This window comes from Takifugu rubripes, chromosome 8 (genome assembly GCF_901000725.2).
Source record: "Takifugu rubripes chromosome 8, fTakRub1.2, whole genome shotgun sequence".
Lineage (NCBI taxonomy): Eukaryota > Metazoa > Chordata > Actinopteri > Tetraodontiformes > Tetraodontidae > Takifugu > Takifugu rubripes.
The window spans coordinates 9,585,228-9,609,292 of record NC_042292.1 but is presented as its reverse complement, the minus strand read 5'-3'; the positions used below and the strand labels follow the sequence as shown (position 1 = coordinate 9,609,292).

At 49.3% G+C, this 24,065-nt stretch overlaps 2 protein-coding genes across 7 annotated transcripts; one reads left to right on the top strand and one right to left on the bottom strand.

The window, feature by feature from the left end:
• Positions 1 to 1,609: 1,609 nt before the first annotated feature.
• Positions 1,610 to 17,331, bottom strand: si:ch211-246m6.5 (von Willebrand factor D and EGF domain-containing protein). Of its 4 annotated transcripts, none has more exons than XM_011606405.2 (33): positions 17,120 to 17,331; positions 15,152 to 15,336; positions 14,844 to 15,072; positions 14,564 to 14,629; positions 14,188 to 14,420; positions 12,775 to 12,864; positions 12,569 to 12,704; positions 12,253 to 12,470; positions 11,950 to 12,023; positions 11,582 to 11,858; positions 11,154 to 11,353; positions 10,191 to 11,074; positions 9,946 to 10,082; positions 9,702 to 9,863; positions 9,525 to 9,629; positions 8,781 to 8,895; positions 7,619 to 7,881; positions 7,088 to 7,307; positions 6,849 to 6,986; positions 5,542 to 5,970; positions 5,310 to 5,468; positions 4,922 to 5,235; positions 4,387 to 4,852; positions 4,088 to 4,183; positions 3,917 to 4,012; positions 3,739 to 3,834; positions 3,563 to 3,658; positions 3,393 to 3,488; positions 3,173 to 3,268; positions 2,972 to 3,067; positions 2,467 to 2,562; positions 2,297 to 2,394; positions 1,610 to 1,817 (listed from the first exon to the last, which is right to left on the bottom strand). In XM_011606405.2, the coding sequence occupies exons 1-33, from the start codon at positions 17,202 to 17,204 to the stop codon at positions 1,797 to 1,799; spliced, it is 6,072 nt and encodes a 2,023-aa protein (XP_011604707.2). In that variant the 5' UTR covers positions 17,205 to 17,331; the 3' UTR covers positions 1,610 to 1,796. The 4 variants fall into 4 exon arrangements, 2 of the variants coding, with proteins under 2 accessions (XP_011604707.2, XP_029696628.1); XM_029840768.1 differs by having other exon boundaries at positions 3,748 to 3,834; XR_964722.2 differs by lacking the exons at positions 1,610 to 1,817; positions 2,297 to 2,394; positions 2,467 to 2,562 and having other exon boundaries at positions 3,553 to 3,658.
• Positions 17,332 to 19,581: 2,250 nt separating this feature from the next.
• Positions 19,582 to 23,179, top strand: kynu (kynureninase). Of its 3 annotated transcripts, XM_003966679.3 has the most exons (14): positions 19,582 to 19,675; positions 20,252 to 20,438; positions 20,517 to 20,637; positions 20,704 to 20,786; positions 20,972 to 21,033; positions 21,118 to 21,189; positions 21,388 to 21,462; positions 21,545 to 21,691; positions 21,760 to 21,858; positions 21,926 to 21,999; positions 22,100 to 22,152; positions 22,240 to 22,325; positions 22,512 to 22,742; positions 22,812 to 23,179. In XM_003966679.3, exons 2-14 carry the CDS (start codon positions 20,270 to 20,272, stop codon positions 22,947 to 22,949), a joined length of 1,410 nt encoding a protein of 469 aa, XP_003966728.2. In that variant the 5' UTR covers positions 19,582 to 19,675; positions 20,252 to 20,269; the 3' UTR covers positions 22,950 to 23,179. The 3 variants fall into 3 exon arrangements, with proteins under 3 accessions (XP_003966728.2, XP_029696667.1, XP_029696665.1); XM_029840805.1 differs by lacking the exon at positions 19,582 to 19,675 and having other exon boundaries at positions 20,236 to 20,438; XM_029840807.1 differs by lacking the exons at positions 19,582 to 19,675; positions 22,812 to 23,179 and having other exon boundaries at positions 20,235 to 20,438; positions 22,240 to 22,375; positions 22,512 to 22,670.
• The last annotated feature ends 886 nt before the right edge of the window (positions 23,180 to 24,065 follow it).

Sequence of the window (24,065 nt, the reverse complement as noted above, 5' to 3'; positions counted from 1 at the left end):
GGACTTGCGGGTGCTCTGCGGCTGCTGCACATCACTTTATCCTGCGGGTGAAAATAGCATGCGGGGGTCGAGCAGCTGCCGCCGATCCGGTGACCGAGGGGGTTTGTGCCGTCCGTCCCCCCAGCAGAACCGCATACCATTTCCAGTGAATGACGGCTGCTTTCTGGGTCGGCTGCCCGCCACAGAGAAGGGAAGACAGGTGGGGCGCAAGGGGAGGAGGAGGAGGAGGAGGGGGCACCTGTTGTGGTCTGGAGGATGAAGGTTTAAATTAGGCTGCACCAATATGGGTCAAGACCGAAACCAACCGTTTTCTTGGCGACTTGGCCTAGGATCTTATAGGAAGATCAAAGGTTAAAGTCTCTCTGGAATCCAGAACATCACGTGCTGTAGTCTCGCCCTTGGCCCATGATCAACGTTTGCTGAAAATATCAGGAGAATCCGTTCATACCCTTCCCAGACAGTTTCCCCCCCAGAGACAGACTAGTAAATGGTCTTATTCTGTGCCAGTCTCATTTCTATTTGACAGTTTTCAGCCTTCAGCTGAACAACACGTGAATTTCTGATCTGAAGGTCTCAGTTGGTGGTTTTGTTGCTGAATGAAGAGTCCAGGTGCCTCCACCTGGTCCAGTCCTGCTCCGGCTGACCCCCACCCCCCCACCCCCCAGTCTACCTAGTGCAGTGCCATCTTTGGGGGGGTGGATATAAATATCTGTGCATGCTGTGTGTGCGTTTGGAAGCGTGTGTGACTAATCTACTCAGCTCCGATTTACAATCTAATGAGAAATCAAATGAATGGAAAATCAGACACGTACGAGCTGTTCGGGCGGGACACGACCCCTGCAACAGTCTTCATTAGATGCAGCCGCAGCACGGCCACGAGAGGGCAGTAAAGCTCCAATTATCTTTTCAAAGGGTTGATACGACTAAAATAGCTTTACAATTAAGTTTTAAGAAGTAGCAATTGAGCATAAAAACACCCTTGATTATCTGGCAGAAATGTTGAACTTTGACCAAAATAATGTCAGGATTTGTCTTTAAATGCTTCAATTTTTTTTTGTGGATTCCAAGTCCAAACTTGATCACGTTTTGCTTCTGGTCATAATTGTGAGACTTTCTCAGCTTTATGGTCAGTGTTTATTCAAGTCTTGTCAAACAGCTGTCAGAGGGGGCGGAGCTTGTTGCAAACAAACCATCAGCTTCGCTCTCGTCACTGGTGGAAAAGTGGCGCAGCTCTGCGGTGGCCCGGGTCGCAGTAGCGGCCGTCCAGCAGAGCGGAATCTTAATTGGTGCGGATCTAATGTGGCCTCATTAGTCTTTTAATCCCCATTTCCTTGGGGCCCCCACCGGCCATGAACTTGTTTGGCCCCTGCAGCAAAGTCAAATGTTTCACGGCTGCTGACGACACCGAGATCAGCGGCTCCAAAAACGCACCACTTTAGTCCAAATGTGTATCCGGGAGGGATCTCATGCCTGTGGAACCAGTTTCCAAGAAATAATTCTAGTTGGCATCGTTAGCTGCCTCATTAACCAAACTCCTCTTTTCTTTTAGTTTGTCAAAAGCTTAAATGTGTTTTTTTAAAAAAGACCTTTATTCGTTTTCTTACAAAACAGATATTTTAAAAACGATTTACCGATACAATGATTATATGTACAACAAGAAATATGACAATATCAAACAACCAAATAAATAATTACAATAACAGCGGCTTTGACTAACCCGAGACGAGCGACACGAGTCCTAAATCTGAATTGCAAACCGGGATTCTGCTGGACGCCACCTCTGTTGCCGGATGGTTTCAGCCGTAGTTTATGGGGAGCTGAAAGAGGGAAGACGCCCCCAAACAGGAAACAGAACAATTAGTTGGACATAAAAGGCCGACAAGACTGAGCCTGCTTCTACATTTTTCCTTAAAAGTTTTGGTCTAAAGAGACAAACTTTAGAACCTGATAAATTTGACCTGAACTATATGACAGTGGCTTCTTTGGCGAGTAAATAAAAATCCCACAGCCTCTCGGGGGGGGGGGGGGGGGGGGACAGAGAAACGTCGGCTTTTCAGCTCATTGATAAAAGAAAAATGCAATGTCAAAATTTACTTTGATCACAGCAGCAAAGGGCCCGTCTGGCGTTTACATTTTGGGCTTTTTTAGCACGGCTTTGATCTTCTGCGACGGGCCGAGGACGCACGTTCGCCTGTTTCCAGTTTTCTTCGTGCGCAACACAAAATGTCTTCAGATGAGCACGTGTTCCCCTCACAGCAGAGCAAAAAAAACACCGATTCTGTCGAGTCCGTCTTACCTTCTTAGAGCAGCGCGCGCCCGTGTATCCGCCGCGACAGGCGCACACGTTAGGTCGGACGCACCGGCTGCCGTACAGACACTTCTGCTCACAGTGAGCTGGTGAAAACACGACAGCAGACCATCAGACCGACGTTCCTGTGGCGTTTAGTGAATCTCCTGGGTACTCACGGATCTGACAGAGCACGCCCTGCCACCCGGGGGCGCAGCGGCAGGCGTTGGCGCCGACGCACTCGCCTCCGTTTAGACACTTCTGCAGACAGCTGGCTGAGAGACAGAACCGGACCGAAGGTCAGAGATCAGCAGTGACAACGGCAACTTTGAGACGTCACTTGGAGACGACGGCATCATCTCTGATCTGAACGCCGTCTGAGTCGACGGCGTCCGCACGGAACTCTCCATCCTGGAAGCATCGGCGGTGACTGGAGATGGCTCCTCTTACGTTGGTCACATGACAGTTATGATGACTGATGGGAGTTTGAGTCTTTTTCAATTAGCTTTGGAAAACTGACTTTTTCGAGCATCAGTTCGGTCATCAGACAAATGAAAGCACAGCTGAAGATGGAAAATATTCATCCCGTTTGTGTCGTTTCAACGTTCCAAAAATTCCCACCCAGTTTAGCTGGGAAGGTCAGACAACTGAGATTTCACTTTCATTTCCATTTCTGCAACTTACGCTTGTCGCATCTCTTTCCTCGCCAAGCGGACGGACAGTCGCACACGTCTGGACCGACACACCGTCCGCCGTGCATGCACACGGGCTCACACACGCCTGCAGGGAGGTACGAGCGTCAGTCCTCGAGGTCTGCGTTTCTAACTTCAAATTGAAGTCGTTACACAGGTTAAAAACAGAACAGGTGAAGATTTTTAGACGGACTTTTCTCGCATCTCCTCCCGGCGTATCCCTCCAGACACGAGCAGATGTTGTTCCTCGTGCACACGCCGCCGTTCTTACAGGGCGGACGGCAGACCGCTGTCGGAAGAAACGGATCATGTTTACAGTCTGGCCTCCTACTATCTGACACGTATGGTTCATATGTGCAAGGTCGGCTCTACACGTCGACCCGTGTGATCACATGTTCGGTCTCTGGGTTTACCGTTCTGACACTGTGCGCCGTAGAAACCGTGAGGACACTCGCAGACGTCCGGGCGAACACACCATCCACCGCTGAGACACACGGGCGTGCACAGAGCTGGAGGGGGAGACTAGCATTAGCATGGAGGGGTGGAAACACACACACACCCAGACACACACACCTGCTCTCACCTGTCTCGCATGTCCGCCCGCTCCAGCCCGGTGGACACGTGCACTTGTCCGGAGAAAGGCACCGGCCTCCGTTGTGACAATGAAGACTGCAAACCACTGCGGTCAAAGCCAACACTGATCAGTCATGAGATTCTTCATCACTTCAACATCTAAATACGTGAAGGAACGCGTCTCACTGGTCTCACATCGAGGTCCGACAAACCCATAGGGACAGGAACAGGTCTGCGGTCCCACGCAGGTTCCTCCGTTCTGACACGGCGACCTGCACAGAGCTGCGGCACCCTCATGTCATTCGTACGGATCGGGACACGCATCAATATGTTCAACCATTGAAATTAGCTTAATTAACTTTACCTTGCTGACAGGTTTCCCCGTGGAACCCTCGGACGCACCGACACACCCCCGGAGCGACGCAAACGCCGCCGTTCACACAGGCCGGCTCGCAGACCGCTGAAAGACACGGGGAAATGACAATATGCACACCAAAAAAAGATGGGGATGACACGCATTTGATTTGAAGTTTACCTGTCAGGCAGTCCAATCCAGCGTAGCCCGGTTTACAGCGACACGTGTTGGGTGCTGCGCACTCCATGTTCCTGCCACACGGATGTCTGCACACAGCTGGGAGCACAGGAAGTTCTGTTAAATGTGCCTGAAACAGGTGGAGACCAGTCGTGATGGAAGAGGCTAGCTTAGATGCTAACTCTCCCGAGTGGCGACATTAGTGGGAATGAGCTACAACCCCTACAGGACAGTTCAGAAAAGCAACGTTCTGAACAAGTGTTCCCATCATTTAACGTCTCACAGAACTCATCGAGTCCCACCTCGACAGGCTCGTCCGTCTCCGATGTAACCCGCCGGACACCTCCCACAGCGAAATCCTCCGTCCACTGTGGGCTCACACAGGACGCCGGGGAAACACGGCCGGTCGGCGCAGGTGACTTCATGGATGTCAGCTGTGGTACCACTGCGGGGTCGTTGCAGCAGACTGTGGATGGTCCTGTCCTGCATCGCTGGGTCCATGTGTGATGTCCCCAGGACTTGGGGTCCAGCTCCAGCCTCGTCTCCGTCTGCAGACACCTCTGACTCAGACAGGGAGTAGGACAGAGCAGTGAGGGCCGCTGTCAGCGGGAGGGCGGGTCTCGGTGGGGTCCAAGCTCGGGCCTGGGTGGGTTTTAGGTAGCTGAGTGTCTGCGTGGTCCGTGTCACTTTGGCAGACTGGGAAGATGGCAGGAGGCCCGTGGGGGATCCACTGGAAGAGGGTGTACCGGTCACCGCGACGACTGAAGGCTGCAAAATAGTAATAATCCTCATGTCCAACAGAACTGATCAAATACAGTATTGAAAAGGTGGACTTACTTTGGAGACAGTCACGTTCGGAACCCTGGAGACACTTGTCCCAGATCTGGAGTCAGATCGGAAACTGGAACTGGAACCACCTGATGCCCGAGGAGCGCCCCTTGAGGGAGCGACCGCCTCTCTCCTCCCGGTTCCTCCTCCTCGCCCTGAAAGGGGAACCCGGTCTGGGACATTGTCTCGGTTCGCTCTGGCAACAGCAGAAGACGGATGTTTGGATCTGGTGGGAATGCTGGGCAGGTGGATCATGGAGAGTTTGCTGCCCCGTCCGTCTGCCGTCTTCCTGCCAGCCAGCTGCTGCGGAAGGTGATTGGACGCTGCGGAAAACAGGAAGTGACGTCAGCAAACCGACGCCAAATTTCTTCGCGTCATAACATCAAAGATCACGCACCTGCCTTCGCGCTCTGCATGCAGACGCGTCCGTTCCCAAAGAGGCCTGGCGGGCACCGGCCACAGACGGAGCCCACGTGAGGTGGCCGCCGGTTGATGCACTGAACCCCGGGGAAGCAGGGCCGACTGGCACATGTTGCCGAAACGTTCCGAGCGGGCCCTGGGACATAAACCTTGGTGAGGTCATCTTGTTCAGGTGTTACCAACTGGCTCTACAATTGGACCTGGTTTACCATTTCCTGTCTGCTGGATCCCACTGGTTTTGGTCACACTGCTGCTGGTTTTTGGCAAGTCGGGCTCCTTCCTGTCTGCCGGACTCTTTGAGGTGTTTTTAGAGGAATTCCTGGGTGGGTTATATTCATCCCTTTGGTTTGTCTGGGACACACTCGGGGTAATTAACTTAATTCTGTTGTTAGTTTCTGATGTGGAGAGCACAGCTTTCTGGGTAAGTGCTGGAGTTAGCGTCCCAGTGGTGGTCTTTGACTGGTTGGGCTCCGTCCTTGGTGTCTTCCCCACCTCAGCGTTTGGTTGTGAAGTGGTACCACTTGATGTCCTCCAGAAACTGTCTGGTTTCAGTTGTGAGGGCTGCGGCGAAACATCTGGCACCTCATAAATGGCCACACGAGGTGTTGCCGTGGAAACGGAAGGTGGAACGTTGACAACTGTAAGAAGAATGACAGACATGTCTGTAGAGCTCTGGTGGCTTCCACTTTTCAGCCCCTCCAGTCCAGGTTAATCCAAATTTAACGACGATTACATATGGAGCACCGCTGAATGTTTCCTGGATCAGGTTTTTTTTTTTTTTTGAGGGGGGGGCTCAACATCAAAGGAGGAGTCATGCTAGCTAGCATAGCCATGTATCCATGAAAATATGTAGGATTCCTTCTGAGAAAAATTGTTGCCATAAAAATGAATCCACATTTTCCCTGATATAAAGATTAAAGGATCTGAAACAGATGTGCACAAGGCACCGTGGACCAAAATGAGCAGTTGGCCTTCAAAGGTTAAACAAAATAACGTCAGAAAGCTGCTGCAACATTCACTTTGAGCACAGATTTGCTACTTTTCAGATCAGGTGATCAAACAGCACCATGGAGCAGGAAGTGGGTGATGTCTTTGATCAATATCTCTTCCATTAGGACCAAACCAACCAGGAGCTTTTTGTCCCACATCGGTGGTTTTACAGAATTAACTCCGGGTAGGGGCAGTAAGACACTTTGTGGTGAGACATCTGGTTTCCATTCAACGTGCCCAAGTTTGTCTCGTCAAGATGATTTACTCATAAACAGTATTTTATTCTATGTCATCTTTGACCTGAACATAAAGGCTGAGGAATGTCGGGGAACATCAGCATCGGGTAAGAAGGTGCTTCTTCTGAAGAAAAGAAGGTTTGCGGATGACGTCATTGTTTGTGTATTCAGAGTCACCAACGCCTGAATCAGGACTGTGCTAACAGACTCTACAGTGAATCCACATTATATATGGACCATAGGTGTTGGCTTGTATTCGCATCACTAATATTCCACATGTCTTACGGTACCGGTACACGTCGTCCCATTTCCCAGCATGCCCGTGGGGCACGGGCCACAGCTGTAAGATCCAAAGCTGTTGAAACATTGGACTCCCAGGAAACACGGCTTCCTCTCACACTCGCTGATGTCTTCTAAACACGTCAAACCTGCCACACACACACACGTGTGTAAATGGGTTAGAGCATCTCAAACGGAAAAACGGGCTCTCTGAACGCACATTTCTTCAGGCCTGGCGGACGTTTCTCACCTCTGAGGCCTGGAGGACATTCACATCTGTACCCACTGGCTGTGTTTACACACTGACCAAGGACACACGGAGATGACACACATTCATCCACGTCCTGGTCACAGAGTTCCCCCTGACTGCCGCTGGGACATGTGCACAGGTACCTCCCACTGCCTGCTGGGAAATTAACGTCCGTCACACACGTTCCTCCGTTCTGACATCCACAGGGGAGCACATCGACCTGTCAGGGAGAGGACACCTTTGCTGCCGACTGTGGGCTCATATCACGATCTTTCTGTGCCTAATCCAGCCCACGAGGGCCCCAGATCCAGCAGGGTTTTCTGTCTTACTGGTCAAAATAAATAATAAAAAATAAACTTTCACCAAAGAACGTGGGAACCCAGGTGATTTCCTGGTGGGATAGAAAATCTGGCTGGATTTGAGCCCTCGAGGACTGGGTATGGACACCTGTGGACGAGTGTATGCGCCCATGATTTACACACGTCTCCCCCGTCTCTCCTCCTCCTGGCACGTCCTCATCAGTTCTGTTACCTCCACAGTGAAGCCGCTCTGAGCGTTGCACTCGTCCAACAGCGTGACGCGGACAGGATGTCTCGCTCGAGGCCCTTCCTCCTCGGGTACCTTCCAGATGAGGAGGCCGGCGGGTGAGAGGAGAGCTCCTTTCGGACCCTCGTCGAGCTGGAAGAGGAGCGCCGATCCCTCCGGGTCCGACGCTGCAAACTGGAAGACAAAGTTCTCCCCGGCAAACGTCTGGAGTTTGTTCTGCGGCTGGTGGAAGGTCGGCGGCTTGTTAACTGAAGACAGAGGCGGAAAAACGTGGCGACGATAATGTGGATTTATTCACGTTAGAACAGCAGGTTTATGTCTCCGACAAACCCATTCTACTTCCTGTTCTTGTTTGGCTTGGCAAACAACAAAACATTCTTCCAGGATCTTGGAGAGAATCACAACCACACGTGTTCACACCATGACCAGGATCTACAGCTTTCCAAGCATCTCTTAACAGCCATTCACATGCCAACACAAAAGAAATCTCACTTTTCTCACTGATTTTTCCACAGGAGAAACTATAAATCTCAGGAAACATCTGTTCGGGGCGATTGTCATCACTAAAGGAGACAAAGGGATGGAGAAAAGTGGGAGGAGCTGATAATGGGACCAATTTATTAAACAATAGAACACGAATCCAGCCTGACTCTTCATCAGGTCTGAGTACAGGTGTGACTGTGTGTAGCTGCACTAATCAACCTTGTGACTCCTCCTTGGCCTCTACATCAGGTCTGGGCATGCTGGCAAACTTAAACGTCGACTCCTTTGATCTGTCTATGGTGACAAACGGGACCTCAGTTGGACACTATTGCTGTCAGCTAACTATTATTTTCCTCTGTTCTTCATCATTAAAGGGCTGAAGCAAGAATCCGAAACACCTGGAATCCTCTCACCCAGCCTGAAATTAAATCAAGAACCCACCCAACTCACATATAACCACGAGGAGACCCAAACCCGCTAATGTCTTAGCCTTGTATAATCAGCTCCTTGCGTGACTGCCTACAGTTCCACCCAGAAGTTCAGTTTTTGAACTAAAGACCCCAGACCTGGTCTGAGGAACCATTTGTCTAAATCATTTGGAAGCTTTTGGGAGAAATACCCACTAAGTGCCTGGAGGGGTCAATGCCCCTCTACGTGAGAGTACCTTGGTTCACGGACCAGGAGAATTTGGAGGTCTCGGGGTCACAGAGGAGGCAGGGGCTGCTGGGATTGGAGTCGCCCTTTTTGAAACACATGCCGTCGATGTTACACGTCATCTCCTGAGAGCCAGAGGAGAAAAAAAAAGATTTCACAGGTTTGATCGTATTAAAAAAAGTGTTTTTTTTTTTGTTTTCAAGCTTCTTGTTTACTCTCTTTGGGATTTTCTCTTAATGTTCCAGGCAATTAACAAGAAATCTGCTCCAAAGACACAGCTCGCGTTAATCCCATTTGGTTTGGCGAGCAGATGCAAATGTATCTGCTGCGGGTTGTTTTCTTCAGGTTCTGTCTGCGGTCTGGTACACAGAACTCCCCGGAACAGTTGGAACGCGACTGGCGTTTAAACAACCAGCTGCAGCATGTTGGGACCATGGGAAATCACTCTGTCCAAGTACAAGAACCCGTTTAAATCCTGAGCAGAGAACATAAAACACTTCAGCACGCCGCAGAGCCCTCGGTCCCCTTCCATTTGTCCTTAAATGGAGTTCAGAATTCCTTGACAATCCTCTTTGAATAAACATGGAATCGCATCTGACATTCATCAACCAGCAGTGTTTCTGTCAGAATGAGGGGGAGCTTTTCCGGAGGATTCCTCATCACTTTACTTTTGTTCTGGGAAAGACAACGCACGCATGTCCCCCACTTACCCGTGAGACACCGGCTTCAGAGGACAGCTCAACACGCGAGTTACCTTTAACTTACAAAGCCCGGAGGATGACGCCTCGCAGACCTGGCAGATACCGTCATAGATTGTCAGCACCTTAGTCTGGCTGTACTGGGAACCATCGTTGGTTACCTGAGACATTAAGAGCACAGTGGACATTCATAAAGACATGAAAGATCCTTCCAAAGCAAACTGAGATGCTACCTTCATCTCCCAGCGTGCATATGGTTTATCGTCCATCATGAAGTCCTCCGTATTGACGGCCTTGTTGCTCAGAGATGGGACGGCGCAGTCCAGAGCCCTGGAGCTCAGGAAAGTGGCCTTTGTCCTCTGTTTTTCTGCAGGGAACCAGCCCCCGTTCATGTACTACACAGACAAATCAGAGGGAACATCTGGATGAGATCTGCAATGGCTCTTAGACCGGTTATTCCACTGTGACCTTCATCACCTTCAGTCTGGTGGCGTGGCAGCTCAGATCCGAAGAGTCAATAAAACCGAGGCCGAAGACTCGGACGCTGCGACAGTTGAAGTTCTGGATGTCACAAAGTCCACCGTTCTCCAGGTCTGTTAGCTCTATTGGTTGGGCTAACACATGAGCGATCACAGGGGGATTAGTTCAGCACCTAGATCTGAGCCAAAGGTCAAGACTAGAGGTCAACATAACAAATTCCACAAACTGTCATAGATACTCACTGATGGCCAGACTGCAGTCATAGAAACTGTGGCCGGGGTGGCACTGGCAGCCCCACTCCGTGCATTCTCCATTTCCGTGGCAATAATTGGGGCAGCGCAGTGCGGTCACCACCTCAGCGGCTGCTCCTGCTGGATGAGACGCCTCCAAGGCTCTGCCGGACCTGTTCTCCAACAGCCTCCTCTCACACTCATTCTCAAGATAAGGCAACAGCGCATCCTCCCAGCCCAGGTCATCTTTGAGCTGCAGATCCAAGATGCAGAGATCCACCGCCTCATCCAGGCGGCGTCCCAGAAGCCCTCGGCACACTGCACCCACTGTGGAGTTAGCTATAGCTGTTTGGCAAACCTCCAGAGCTTTGGACGATGTCAAACCACTGGGAGTGGGCCACCGAGGCTGCACTTCCGGCCGAGCTTCCGCCAAGTGATCCTCTGGAAAGAAGTAGGCAAACTTGTCTAGCTCGACTTGGGTGACGCCCCGAGAGGTAAAGATGGGCTGGAATTCTGCTGGTGCCCGTTTCCTGGGCCTATCAAAAGCAATCAGGAGATCCTCCCTTAAATGTCCATCTCGATCAGGATCAGAGTCTGGAGACCAAACCTCTGTCCCCAAAGGACTGCTGAAGGCTGAAATATCCAGGATGCTGTCCTCTCGTTCTGGACTCTTGATGTATTCAACTGTTGTGTCCATAGACGGGAACACCGATGTGTAATCCACGTTATCGTAAGCGACGCAGTCGGAATGAGCAGAAGGACCGTAAGTGTTCCTCATCCCTCTCCCGCTGGGATGCTCCGTGCCAAATCCGTTTTGGCAGAGACAAAAGGGCTTTCTGACCTCCTCTGTCGTCCCAGGAGGTGTCCTGTCAAATAAGCTCTCCCCAGGAGGTATTCTACATTACAAAAACATGGATTTATGTTGATATTGTCAGCCCAAAGCCGAGAAATGAACCACGTCTGTCGTGGACTGACCTCCAGTGCTCTATGAAGCGGTGCACGTCAGGGCCAAAGGTGCCACCATCACGGTCATGGAAATCATTGTTGCCATTACGATCAAAGGTCCCGCAGAGGCCTTGAGTCTTGGTGTAGTCGACACTGGGCCCACGGACGGCCAAGCTCATCCCCCAGTCACCAACATCGGCCCGGACAAAGGCCCCGGAGGGAAAGATAAACTGCGAGGAGACAGGTCCGTTAGCAATGAGCTCCTCTTTAATGAGCATCACAACAGCAGAGCAACTGATTACTTCTTCATATTTGTGCGTTTCTGACAAAAACTGACTCATTTGAATGTAACCGACAGCATCAATGAAGGTGTGTTTGATTTCAGTGGAACCAAAGTCCCAAACAGGGCCCCCCCCCCCCCAAAAAAAAGGTCAGCATCAAAGTGTCAGGATACCTACGGTGACCTTCTTCCCTTGGTGGGACTCCAGGACCCTGACGCGTGTCCCTTCCTGGTCCCCCAGGGTTTTCAGACTGAGTTGCGGCCTGGTTTCCTGCAGCTGGCCGTTGCACATGTCAAAGACGGCGACATCGTTGCCCTCCCTCATGGCGACGCCACAGTTGCAGGAAACGCCGTAATGTCGGCTGCCACAGTCCCACAGGCGGGAATGGACCTCGAATGCCCTGACGAGGCTCCGGTAAAGGAGAAAGGTTCCGGTCTGGTGGTTTTCATAACGTCTGCAAGGTGCAGATCATCTCGTGTCAGCACAGTCGATCTGGTGAAGCCGGAATCAGCGTCTGACGTCTTTGTGAAGAGATCGAGACGTACCTGCCGTCCAGGGTAATGACGTGTGGGTCAGTCAGAGAGTAGCAGATGGAAGTGGGAACGTCTTGGACTGTGACCTGGGGGCACAGGTCAGGAAAAAGATCATCAGGGGGCCATTCCACTCACTGACCTTTGTCTTTGATGCTTTTATGAAAGTAGATGAGAAAACTCAGTAAAGTGGCTCTCAAGGACTGATGTCACATCATGAGAACGCCCTTTAACTTGTGTTCCATACACAGAACATCAGGGAACACTCAGGGAACACCACTCCTGAAAAGGACCCAGGAGGGTCACGTTGCAACTCACTTTCATGGTGTTGGGGGTGTAGTTTCTCCACAGCCGAGGTGCACCGCGCGCAGGAGAAACGCTGATCACGCTCGGTCGATTTCCGTCTCGTGCGAAGTCCGTGACCGCTGTGGCCGAAAATGTGGCCCGGCCGCAGCTGCCAGCGCTGCAGTGGGACGGCCGGAGCTCCAGCAGGCAGGCAGACAGGGCCAAGTTTGAGGCCTCATGTCCAAGATGGTCTGCAGATATCAACACAAGATTAGATCATAACGGACGACTCGCAGATCCGAGTCTATGGTGCCTGAGAAGAATCTGATTGGGGTTGTGTTGGACCTACCTGGGTCACGGACACTCAGGACCACGGGGAGTCCACACTGGTGGTTGATTCCAAAGCAGGGAATTGGCACCGTACTGAGCACCGCCACCTCGTGCTCCCGGCCGTCCTCTGCAACATTAAGGGACTCTGGGAAAAACTGAAAATTGAATAAGAAGATGAGGCGAGTTGGTCACTCATGATGATGTTTCCTGGGACAGGAAGTTTACCTTCAGACCAGCGAAGAAACCCTCGCTTTCTTTAGGAGCCGACCTGCTGTGGCCGAAGTTGGTTGTGGAAGTCGCCACGCTGCACGAGAACTGCAGGGAAATGAGTCAGAAATGGACAACAAACTCCGGAGCAGAAGAACGCAGCGGTCTCCTGGGTAACTGTTAGCGGCGTGCACTGGTTAGTGTCCATTTTTGAAGGCTGATAGTTTGTTTGAAAAAGATTCTCTAAATTGAGACCAGAACTGCATCACGACGTGTGAAAGGCAAAGGTGTGCAACGCCAGATGTGAAAACGGTGGGCAGCTGTGAGCAGCGCGGTGACTTCACCTCACACTCAGACAACATTGCAATAAACAGGGAATCACTTATGTTTCCAGCAACTAATTCTTGGAAACGAGAGCCGTCAGGAGCCTGTTTGGATTCGAAGATTTGCAGCCAACTGTGAACGTTCCAAAAAAAATGAATTTAATTAGCACGATTAGCAAACTCAAGTTTCAGCTAAAAGAACGCAGCCAAAAAGCTCAACAGGAACAGCTTCTTCTGCATCTGTTTGCCGTCATTCTGCCTCTACTGAACGGCTGCACACCGGACTGCATTTCAGTAGCTGTAATTCAGCCTGACAGTCACAATCCCACCGTTGAAGGCTCAGTGGCTGAGGGCCTTTGTTTATCCGTTCACTTCCAAAAAGCTTCGACTGAACAAAATGACAAGTGGTTCTGACACATGAGACCAAATCGTTGCAGAGACAAAAGCTGACGGGCGAAAAGCTTTTCATCTTCTAGTGAAGGAACACAGCTGAAAACCAGCTGCAACATGTGCAGAAATGTGACGGATTTAGGGGAGCAACTCTCAAACTCTCAACTGCCCAAGTAACACAACATACATGTACGACACGAACAACGTGCACCAACTGCCAGAGCATCAAACCATGTCACACAGTGTCTTTCACAGCTAGCCAGCATCTGTGTGATCCAGCTAGCCTTGTCCACAGCATCTGCCAGTGCCAGCATCACCTGCAGCATCTGCCACACCAACTGTCACATCAAACTTCTCACATCTGTCTGCGTTGATAAAAAAAAATTAAAATAGTGGTGTAAGAAGTCATTTTTGCTTACAAAACCAGGCCAATGGGTAGTAACTTTATGGAAATGTGTAAAGCCACATGAGAAACAGCTTAAGTGGGAAAGAGAGTATCTGTCTGTATCGATATAAAAAGGGTCCAGAATTCCCTGTGAAGACTAGAATGGAGAAATCTAAATGGGAAGCATACGGACCAGGAATTCTCCAACCTGCATCTGATTTAACTCCCCCTCCCTCAGCTTGCCTCCTGTTAACGGGTTAAGATTAGCTCATCTGAACCCTGGCAGAGGGAGGTCAGTATGATCTGGGGGAGGAAACCCTGGGCAGGAATTACCGTTTCTCCGAGCCTGAAGTGAGCACCATCCATCTCTACAAGAGAGAATGGCTTCATCGTGGATTCCTGGCGGATCTCCACCTTCATACTGTGGCTGATGCGCCTGGCCCAAACTACTAGGAAGCCCAGAGGTTGGCTCCATGGTGGGGGGATAAAGGAGCACCTGAGATGGACGTTCTGACCCACAAGTTCCGGAGAGATGGTGGGTCGAGACAGAAGAGGAGGAATGGCAGCTGGAAAAAGAAGTGAAGCACAAAGCATGAGTACGAGTTCCAAGGTTCTGCTCTCCACAGAGTCCAAAATCTCACATTCAACACTGTAGACGACTTTCTGAAGTTGTTGTTGGTTTCTCCTAATGTTTGTGCAAACATCTCACCTTTGCATCGGCCGTTAACCTCGACTTCACCTGGTGGACAGAGCTTCGGACCCACGTCCGGAGCCACTGAAACATGAGATGAGTACATTTCGAAATCAGACGTTGCTACATTCAGGTGCAGATTTGAGGATAATTTCAAATCTTTTATGCCGTTTGTTGCTGTAAAATATTCACAGGAGAGAAGCGACTGGAGCTGGAATGATTAGCGATATCAATGTTAGCTCAAATGTGTGTCAGCAGCTGGGAGGGCTAGCTTCTTAATTCTCAACTCGATGCTCACCTTTGGCGCAGTATCCCATGCACCCCTGCGTTGGCTGCAGATAGTAGACCAGGAAGTCCCCACAGTTACGGACCGTTATGGGGATACGGAACAGGCAGCAGTCTTTGGTGCTGCCGTGGAAAAACTGCCACGTGGCACAGGCAGAGAGCTGGCGGACCTCACCTGGACGCGGCAGCGATGCGTCCTTCAGGGACAACCACACAGGCGCCTGTGTACCACAGCGGTTCATCTACAGGGTGGACATGGGTCGAAACAGTCAGGAAGACGGGTCGTGCCCCCACCAGAATGGCTGGAATGGGGTGACTTACCTCCACGCAGGTGGTTGGCATCTCCGCTGGCTTGTTGTTGATCTTGAACCTGTACCAGCCCGGCAACAGCGAATGGTCACAGATCAGGTCCTGGATGGCCGTGTTCTGGATCTCCGTTGAGTCAAAGTCAACGGCGCGATAAGGATTCCGCAGTGTTCGATGGCCTCCAGGGTTACATTCTTGAGCTGCAATGAGGTCAGACAAAAAAACAACAACAATGGATTGGTCCTAATCCCCCTCCGAGACACTTTTGTTGGCCGAAACGTCCCCATGATTGTCTTAATCCTTGTTTGAGCTCCAGATGTGGTGATTTAATTGAGGAAATGGAAAGCAAAGAGTCGGACGTGCAGATTGATCTCCGACGGCGTCCTGCCTTTGCAGCAGAGCAGATGTGACCCAGACAAATGGATCAGAATCATCTGATGCTGTCGTGGGAATCATGAGCGCATATTGGCTCGACTTGGTGCTTCGCTAGTGGCCTTGGGGATCATATGTTTTCGAAACAGTGACCAGGTGGTACGCATTTCCTGACGTCAGGTCCATCTGTCGGACCTCCAGAGAATGGAGAAGCGGGTCGGCTAACGGCTGTTAGCTGTTCTGATGACTTTGGCCCAGTCAGATATGGAGACCTCAGAGAGTGTCGCCGACCCTTTTTACCTTCTAGAAACTTCCAAATATGGGTGAATCAAACCATGACGTATCCCATGATCCTCTCTGCTCTCTATACTCGCCGCAGGTAAAGGCGCTGGAGCACACGGGTCTTCTGGCGGAATGATCTGAGCAGCACATATGTTTTCTCCCAAAAGCCAAACGGGTCAAAGTCATCCACAGGAGCTTTTCTTCATGAACAAAAGGAACACGTTGTTCTGTCATAACAGCAGACAAAACACCCTCACGTTCTCCGACCTGCGTGTTTTTGTGACAGTCGAGCCCAGGAAAAACAAACATTTGAGGTATTTAGGGTGTCAAATCCGTGAATGGGAAGGACAAACTCACTGCCCATGAGCCCAGACTTTAACAAGGGCTTACAGGCAGGCAAATGTTGGTGTTTGCGCCTCGTCTGGAAGCTCCAGCGTGGAGATTTCAGGTCAAAGGTCATCTAAACAAGAAGGTTTTCATGCAAGAAGAGAATCAAGCCAGCTTTAGCTTCTGGCTAAACTGCTCAAACTGACGTCTTAATGAGTTAACAGAGCCAAAAAGGGAGGCGGCGGGCTAATGAAGCGTCCCCCGGGGGAGGAAAGGAAGGAGATCCCACCGGGAGGGAGGCGCTCAGCAGCCCAGATGTGCAGAAGCTCTGAATGGGAACCGAGCTGAAAAATTCCATTACAGAAAAATTGGTCTGTTAAAGTGAATTCTAGCACCTTCAGAGTTTTTACTGTAGCAACTTTTTTTTTTAAATTACCGTAATCACATTCGATTGTTGTTTGGTCACAAAACACCAAACCAGCAGAAGGTTCTTTTCTTACTCCAGAAACTTATCAGAGCTGTGAGGTGACCTGTGGCCTTTACGATTGACCCACCCTAAAATGGTGCTTTGATGTGTCATTGCCTCCCCCAGACAAAATACAGATGGCACGATGATTTATCTGACTTTAAGAGCACTTTAAAGCTCACTCAGAAGGAAAAGGTTCCAACAGTTTAGTTACTGCGCAGATCAGAGTCAAATAAGACTGAATAGACTTTTCCCCCATCAAAATCAACCAAATCTCAGAAAATGTGGCACAGTATGGAAGCCCACGAGGGTGAAAAGATGTTTGTGTTTTTTTTCCTCCAAGTAAACGATCCACGTTTCTCGGAGGAAAAAAAACAATTTGTATGATCAAGACACACACACACATCTTTCTTAATTGACTGGAACTCGAAGAACAAGTGTGTTCCGTCAGTTTAGATTCCATCTGAACCACCTCCATCAAATTGACGTGACACGAAGCCTGAACGCCATTAAACGCTCCATTTCCAGCCACCTACCATATTGCGCCGTCACGCTGAGGTGCGCGACCCACAGCAGCGCGAGGCGTAAAAGTCCGGGGAACGTGCGCGCGGTAACGTCCATGAGTGCGGGGGTTTTAAACAGACGCTGCGGGCCGGTTCCGGTCCGGTCCCACTGACGGTCCCGGTCCAAAGTGACGCAAAAGTGCACTGCCTCTGCTCCAGACCACAGAGGTGGTGGGAGACGAGGAAGAGGAGGAGGAGGAAGCACGACCCGCTCATACCTATATGACGTCACTTGTCCCACGAGGCTGCTGACGATCCTGAAGAGCACGCGCTCGACTTTTCCCAGGACAACGATGCGTCAAATTACAGCAACTTTTAAAACACGTTAAAATACGTTAAAATGCCACAGAACTACACACGAGCACGCGCAGTACTCGAGTCTACTAGTCTAACACCATTCAGTGTGTCTGAAGAGGAAATGATGGAGTTTCAACAAAGTCTAAATGATTAAACATTCAAGTCTGTTTTCACAACTTGTGAGTTGTGGCGCTAAACGTCTTTAATGAATGAGTGAATTTCCCCAGGTAATCGGTGCTAATTCGGACCATCAGGCCTGTGAGGATCAAATCAGGGATCACAGGTGAGCTGAGACGGAAACTAACGCCACTTTTCCAGCTGCTCTGTAAAGTGATTCCAGGTTTCTGTAATTAGATGTGAAGCTGCAGAAACCTGGTCTCTCCTCTCATCATCTCCTCACGGTGGGGGAGGCGGGAGCCCGCGGAGCTGGAAGCGAGGAGGTCATCCTGGACGGCGAGGAGTAAATATCAGGTGCTGCAGGGCTGTAAATGCTGGATGAAAGAGGAGCTGCAGGTGTTCCACACTCACTGTCTCATTCAGACGCGGTGAGAACCTCTCAGACCTGAACTGTTCACATGTTGGGACACAAAAACCTGAGATTTCCCGGAAATCTGATGGTACCTGAACTAGCAAATCCCCAAACTTTAGTGAGGGACTATTAAACACATCAGAGAAGAGAACGTGGGAGTTCTTTTGTTATGTTTTCTATTCTTAAACAGTTTATAAAATAAAACATAAAGTTAGAGTCAAAACAACCGGATTTTCCTCTCCTTTTACTGCTTTCCCTCCTGCCCCCGAGGACCGCCAGATGTCAACAATCCCAAATCTGAACAGATATCTCCAACATCTCTGAGCTGCTTTAGTTTGTCTGATGGAGCTGAAAACAGCGTTTTTATCCTGCTGTCTTCCCATTTGAGAATTTTGAAAAATTAATTAAAGCGTCTCAGCGGAGCAGACGGGGACGTCGGGGTCAAACGTGTGACTTCGCCAGCACTTCTTTGCGAGGGTCATGATGTCGGTAAAGGGCACTTTTACAACCCACGGAAGGATTTTTACAATCCATTCAACAAACAGATTTTGTCCCAGGAAACATCTGAGTTTGGAAAAGTTTTTCAGAACACGAAATTCTTGACAAATTCAGACAATAAATACAAACAAAGCAATTTGTGGAGGCTCCTCAGACCGGCGCTGGTGTTAATGTACTTCATCCTTCAGGCGTTCCACAGGGGACCATGTTTAGATCCTTCAAACATGAGTGAAGGCTGACCTTCACAAAGTGGTGGTTCCACGCCTGTGCAGCAGTTCAGATGCTGACCTTCTGATGATATGATCTGTGTGATCAGCAGTCCTAAACACTGATCTCACCTCTGATGCAATTGGATCAACGCAGGACAAATTCCAGATCGCTACTCTGGACGAGTGCACGCGAGTCTTCCAGGTTTCGGCACCTTTTGGTGTAGCGTCGATGGAAAGTTGACCTCCAGCTGCAGCTGTAGCTGATGATGATGGCTCAGTGAGGAAGCTTGAGGAAGACGGGGTGAGAAAGATGAAGAACTTGCTTCCCAGTGTTGAAACAATTGATGTGAAGATTGAAATATTTGGCAATGATTACTTTAGTCATATAAATATGTGAAAATAATAATACAAAGAGCAGGAAAATATAATTTTGTTTAATTTTGTTCAAATATGTTTAATTAACAAATGAAATAGTCACAAAAAGGCTAAAAAAATTGTTTAAACTTATTACATAGAAATAGTATAATGCTGCTCTCTAGTGGCAAAATTGGAAACTGCTGCACGATATTCAAAAGAATTTTGAACTTGCGGAGATGATGAGCGAAAACTGGTGTGAAGACAATTCAGAGGCACAAAAACTATCAATTTAACTTATCAGTTAATTTAATTCATCCTACTTATCATTGATGCTGAATTACGATTTGTCGCAAATTGTCTTGTTCTCCCTGGCGAGATTGTGCCTCTTTTTATTCCACCATGAAATTTTCTTTAATTTTGGCACTAGGGAATAAAACATGATGGAAAAGGAAGCCTTGATGAAATGATGAAAACCTCCTTTGACCGTCAGGAGTTAGTCTGATTCTTCACTATATGTCTGAACAACTGCTAGATCAGTCAATCATTAACAGGGGGCAGAGCCGCGAGGGGTCAAAGATCATGTCCGGGCTCCAAGGTTTCCCTCAGTTTACCAGCCGTCTGCAGAAGGAGACGTGAACTGTGAGTTTCCTCAGCTCTTTGCATCTTTACCGAGTGAGAAAGTTCCAGGGTCGAGACCGTTTGGAACTCCTAAGCGTGGATTGATCACGACTCTGATTTGAGACTCAAACCATCTGAATTTAACGTATAAACTTGGGCTTGTTAAAAACCTATTTTTCAATTAATTGCTTTCTCCAAATTTTCTTCGCTCAATTTTGATTCGAAACACAAAATTATTTGAATCGATGACCCAGTTTAAATGTCATTCAGCGTTTGTCAGATGTCTAAACTCACAAAGAGAAAACTGGAGCTCAATAGAATAAAATAAAACTAGATGGCCAGAAAAAGAGCAGAGATGAACCGATTAATATTTTGTCTTTGACAAAACAAATGGTTCAATTTTTAACATCTAGGCCAAAGGTCGCTGCCTGACAACAGGGATATTTTATCGTTAAAGTTCTCCATTTTAATTTGTGGCCATTGCCTTAAAAATTGCCGCATCGGTGGTTTCTGAAGATGCTGAATCCAACGCAAAGATCACTCAAGGTTCAGGCTGGGATAAGGGACCAGGCTGTTTTATGTTTGATGCCTCTTCAGGCCTCCAGTCCAGCAACCATGGACCAGTTTGAAGGTTTCCCAGTGACAGAAACTCTGCACAGAATTTCAGCCCAGCTGGGCTGCAGTCCGACCGCTGCTGAGGTGGCGGCGTTCCTGGACAAACACGACCAGCTGAGACACCTGAGGGAGAACTTCCTGGTGCCCAAAATCCAGGATTTACCTCCGTGTGAGTCAGACGTGAGGAAATCAATGCTCAGAACGTGTAAAAGACATGAGCAGATCTGACTGGCCACTGTTTCCGTAGCTGATCTGTCGCTGGTCGACGGCAGGGACGACTGCATCTACCTGGTGGGGAACTCTCTGGGGCTCCAGCCCAGGAGGGCGAGGGGGTACCTCCAGGAGGAGCTGGACAAATGGGCCAAGATGTAAGTTCATCCCAAAAATTCACATTTATCACACTAAGGTTGATATGAGACTAATGCATCTGACAGGGGCGCGCACGGACACGTGCTGGGCTCCCGACCATGGGCGTGGGCAGAAAACGACCTGGAGGAGATGATGGCAAAAGTTGTCGGTGAGAAACCTGATTTGACAAAGGTCCTCTGAGCTGCAAACTGCCTTCAGCTGTGCCGTTCGCGCCACAATCTTTAGAGCACAAACGTCAGAACTGAACCTTGACATTAATTGAAGTGAAAATGTGCTGATATGTTCATATTTTCTGCTAAGCGTCACAAAGGTTGAATGTTGTTACCGTTACAGGAGCGAAAGCTGCAGAGGTGGCGCTGATGAACGGTCTGACCGTCAACCTACATCTTCTGATGGTAAAACCCTTGACTCTTCCCCGGAGGCTAAAATAACGGCCGAGGAACGTGATTGTCAGGTCACTTCCTGTCATCATTCCGCAGCTCTCCTTCTACAAACCAACAGCGGCACGACACAAGATTCTCCTGGAAGACAAAGCGTTCCCGTCGGACCACGTGAGCAAACCTGCTGGAATCTGTTTAAACCGTTGCCCCCAAACCCACGTCTCTGTCGATCCTGAGCCGCGGTGGTTTTCACGTGTTACTTCCAGGAAACCAGAACGCTAATGAAAAAAGAGGCGTCCCTCATGGAGATGCATAGTTGGGGGGGGCTCAGCTGCGTTTGGACTCAGATGTTGTGTTTAACGTTCACAGTACGCCGTGGAGTCGCAGATCCGCCTGCGTGGATTCGACCCCCAGAAGAGTATGCTAGTGCTGCGGCCACGCCCGGTGATGCTAACACGCCGTGTCCTTCCTCGCGGGCATATGTTCTTGTGGCATTTTGGTGGCTCATTTTGATGAATTTGATCAGGGGGAGGAGACTCTAAGGACAGAGGACATCCTGGGGACCATCGAGAAGGAGGGTGACGCCATTGCCGTCATCATGCTGAGCGGAGTTCAGTATTACACCGGGCAGCTGTTCGACATGGCTGCCATCACCGCCGCCGGACAGAGGAAGGTAGCGCCACCGAGGACTCTTTGTTTTTGTATCCGTCTCGTCTCACTTGCCATCTTCTCGTTCCTCAGGGTTGTTTCGTGGGGTTTGATTGTGCTCACGCTGCTGGAAACGTTGAGCTGAAGTTGCACGACTGGGGCGTCGACTTCGCCTGCTGGTGCTCGTACAAGGTCAGCGAACGGCGCCGCTACGGCCACGCCACCCAAAGATCTCACTGATGCAGTCGTGTCTCAACAGTATCTGAACTCAGGCGCCGGTGGGATCGCCGCCGCATTCATTCATGAGAAACACAACGACCGCATCGAGCCGACGTGAGACTCTTGTGAAACTTTTGTTTTTGGAACCATGTCAATTAAAAATGAAGCACAAAGTGTCCAAGACTTTAGGAAAAACGTGTCCCATGTCCCGCAGGCTGACTGGATGGTGGGGTCACGACCTGAAGACCCGCTTCAACATGACTAACGGTAACAGTTAGCAGCCGCCTGCGTCCATCTTGTGGTGCCTCCTGGCGATATATGTCTTTGACGCTGGTGGGAATGTTGTGTTGTCAGTGTTGGAGCTGCAGTCTGGAGTCAACGGCTTCCGACTGTCCAACCAGCCTGTGTTGCTAGTCTGCCCCCTGCAGGCCAGTTTGGAGGTACTTCAGAGCTCTCGCCATTTCATCATCAATTCTCCACTGTTGGAAATGTAATTGGACTTAAGACTTCATAAATTTAAGTTAAAAAATTATTTAAAAAAGATAACATTTGGAATTAAAAAAATAAATGTTGGAGAAAGACCTGGACTTCCGGCAAAGTCGTGGTGTCTCTTTGTCCTTTTCCAGGTGTTCAACATGACCAACATGAAGGAGCTTCGCAGGAAGTCCATGTTGTTGACGGGATACCTGGAATACTTGATCCGCCATTATTACAGCGAGGACGCCGCCCAACCCAACAAACCTCACGTCCACATCATCACACCATCGGACCCCGAGCAGAGGGGCTGCCAGCTGTCACTCTGCTTCTCCATCAACATCCAGAGGGTGTTCCAGGAGCTGGAGAAGAGGGGCGTTGTGGTGAGTTCATTAGCATCAGTTGACCTTTAATCGGGACACTCCTGGACTAATGTGTGTTGTGTGGGTCAGTGTGACATGCGGGAGCCAAAGGTCCTGCGAGTTGCTCCGGTGCCGCTGTACAACTCCTTCACTGACGTCCACCGCTTCGTGAAAACCCTGGACTTTGCTCTGGCAGCCTGCAGGGAAGAGCACCAGAACCAGAACTGAAGCTTTGGATAAGATCTGATGGTCAGGACGGTTACCAAAGCAACGAGTCACATTCCACAAAATAAGTTTTGCTATTTTCTGAGAACTTTGGGCAAAACGTACTGAAGGTTATGTGAATGTCGATGCTAATGCGCTCCTTTCTGCTCTGCCTCAGCCTGTCCATGATGATCTTTAATGGTTGTGAAAACATGAACACGTAGCTACTGGAATTAAAGATAAATGAAAACATTCATAAGATGCTTTTTTCCTTGTTCAGCAGGAAGACGGTGGTAAGACCCCCTTCCCCACCCCCACCCCAGGTTGTCCATTACACACATGAGTTAGCCGACAGGCTCCCTTCACCAATTAACACCTACTTTATTAGAACGCTGACTTCTCCCCAATGTTCCTGCATGTGTTTATGCACTATTACCTTGACGGATGCCGGCTCTGCCATCAGACATAATTGGCATATCAATATGCAAAACCTAAATGGATTAACCTTCTTTAAAGCTAATGAGCACTTGCTGCCCAGCTGGGAAATGGACCAGAATTAGCATTTGTCATCTTTTTTTGGGGTGATGTGAGAGTAAATAATTGAACAGAGAAGCTCCCATCTTTCCTCAGGCCACTTTGCCTGAAACTGATGGTACATTTGACAAAAATATGCTGATTTGCTGTCTTTAATGATGGCTGTGGCGCTGCTGCTCCTCTCAGCCTGAAAACCCAAAGAGACCATGCATCTGCAGAGGAAAAGCGGGCGGTTTGGATCAAAAACAAACAAAGGTTCAAGAAAAAAAAAAGGCACCAACGTTCTCCAAACTGTCCAATAAGGAACTCCTGATGGTTTCAAAACAACCAAGATGGAGAAGGTAAAAGGTTACTGTTGCTGTTTGAAGTTCTCATGATCGGTGATCGTGAAGATCAGATCACATTTCCATAATGCTGAGCCCACAACAATAAGTACAGCCAATTTAAAAAAAATAGGAAAATGTTCATTTCTGAATTGCTTGTCTCTTTGTGGAGACTTTTGTACACATACTACATTTCCCAACCCCTCGCCCTAAACATAATCATCCCAACTAAACCCTTAACTCTAACCCTAAAATAAATTTAAACTCAATTCTATTCTCAACT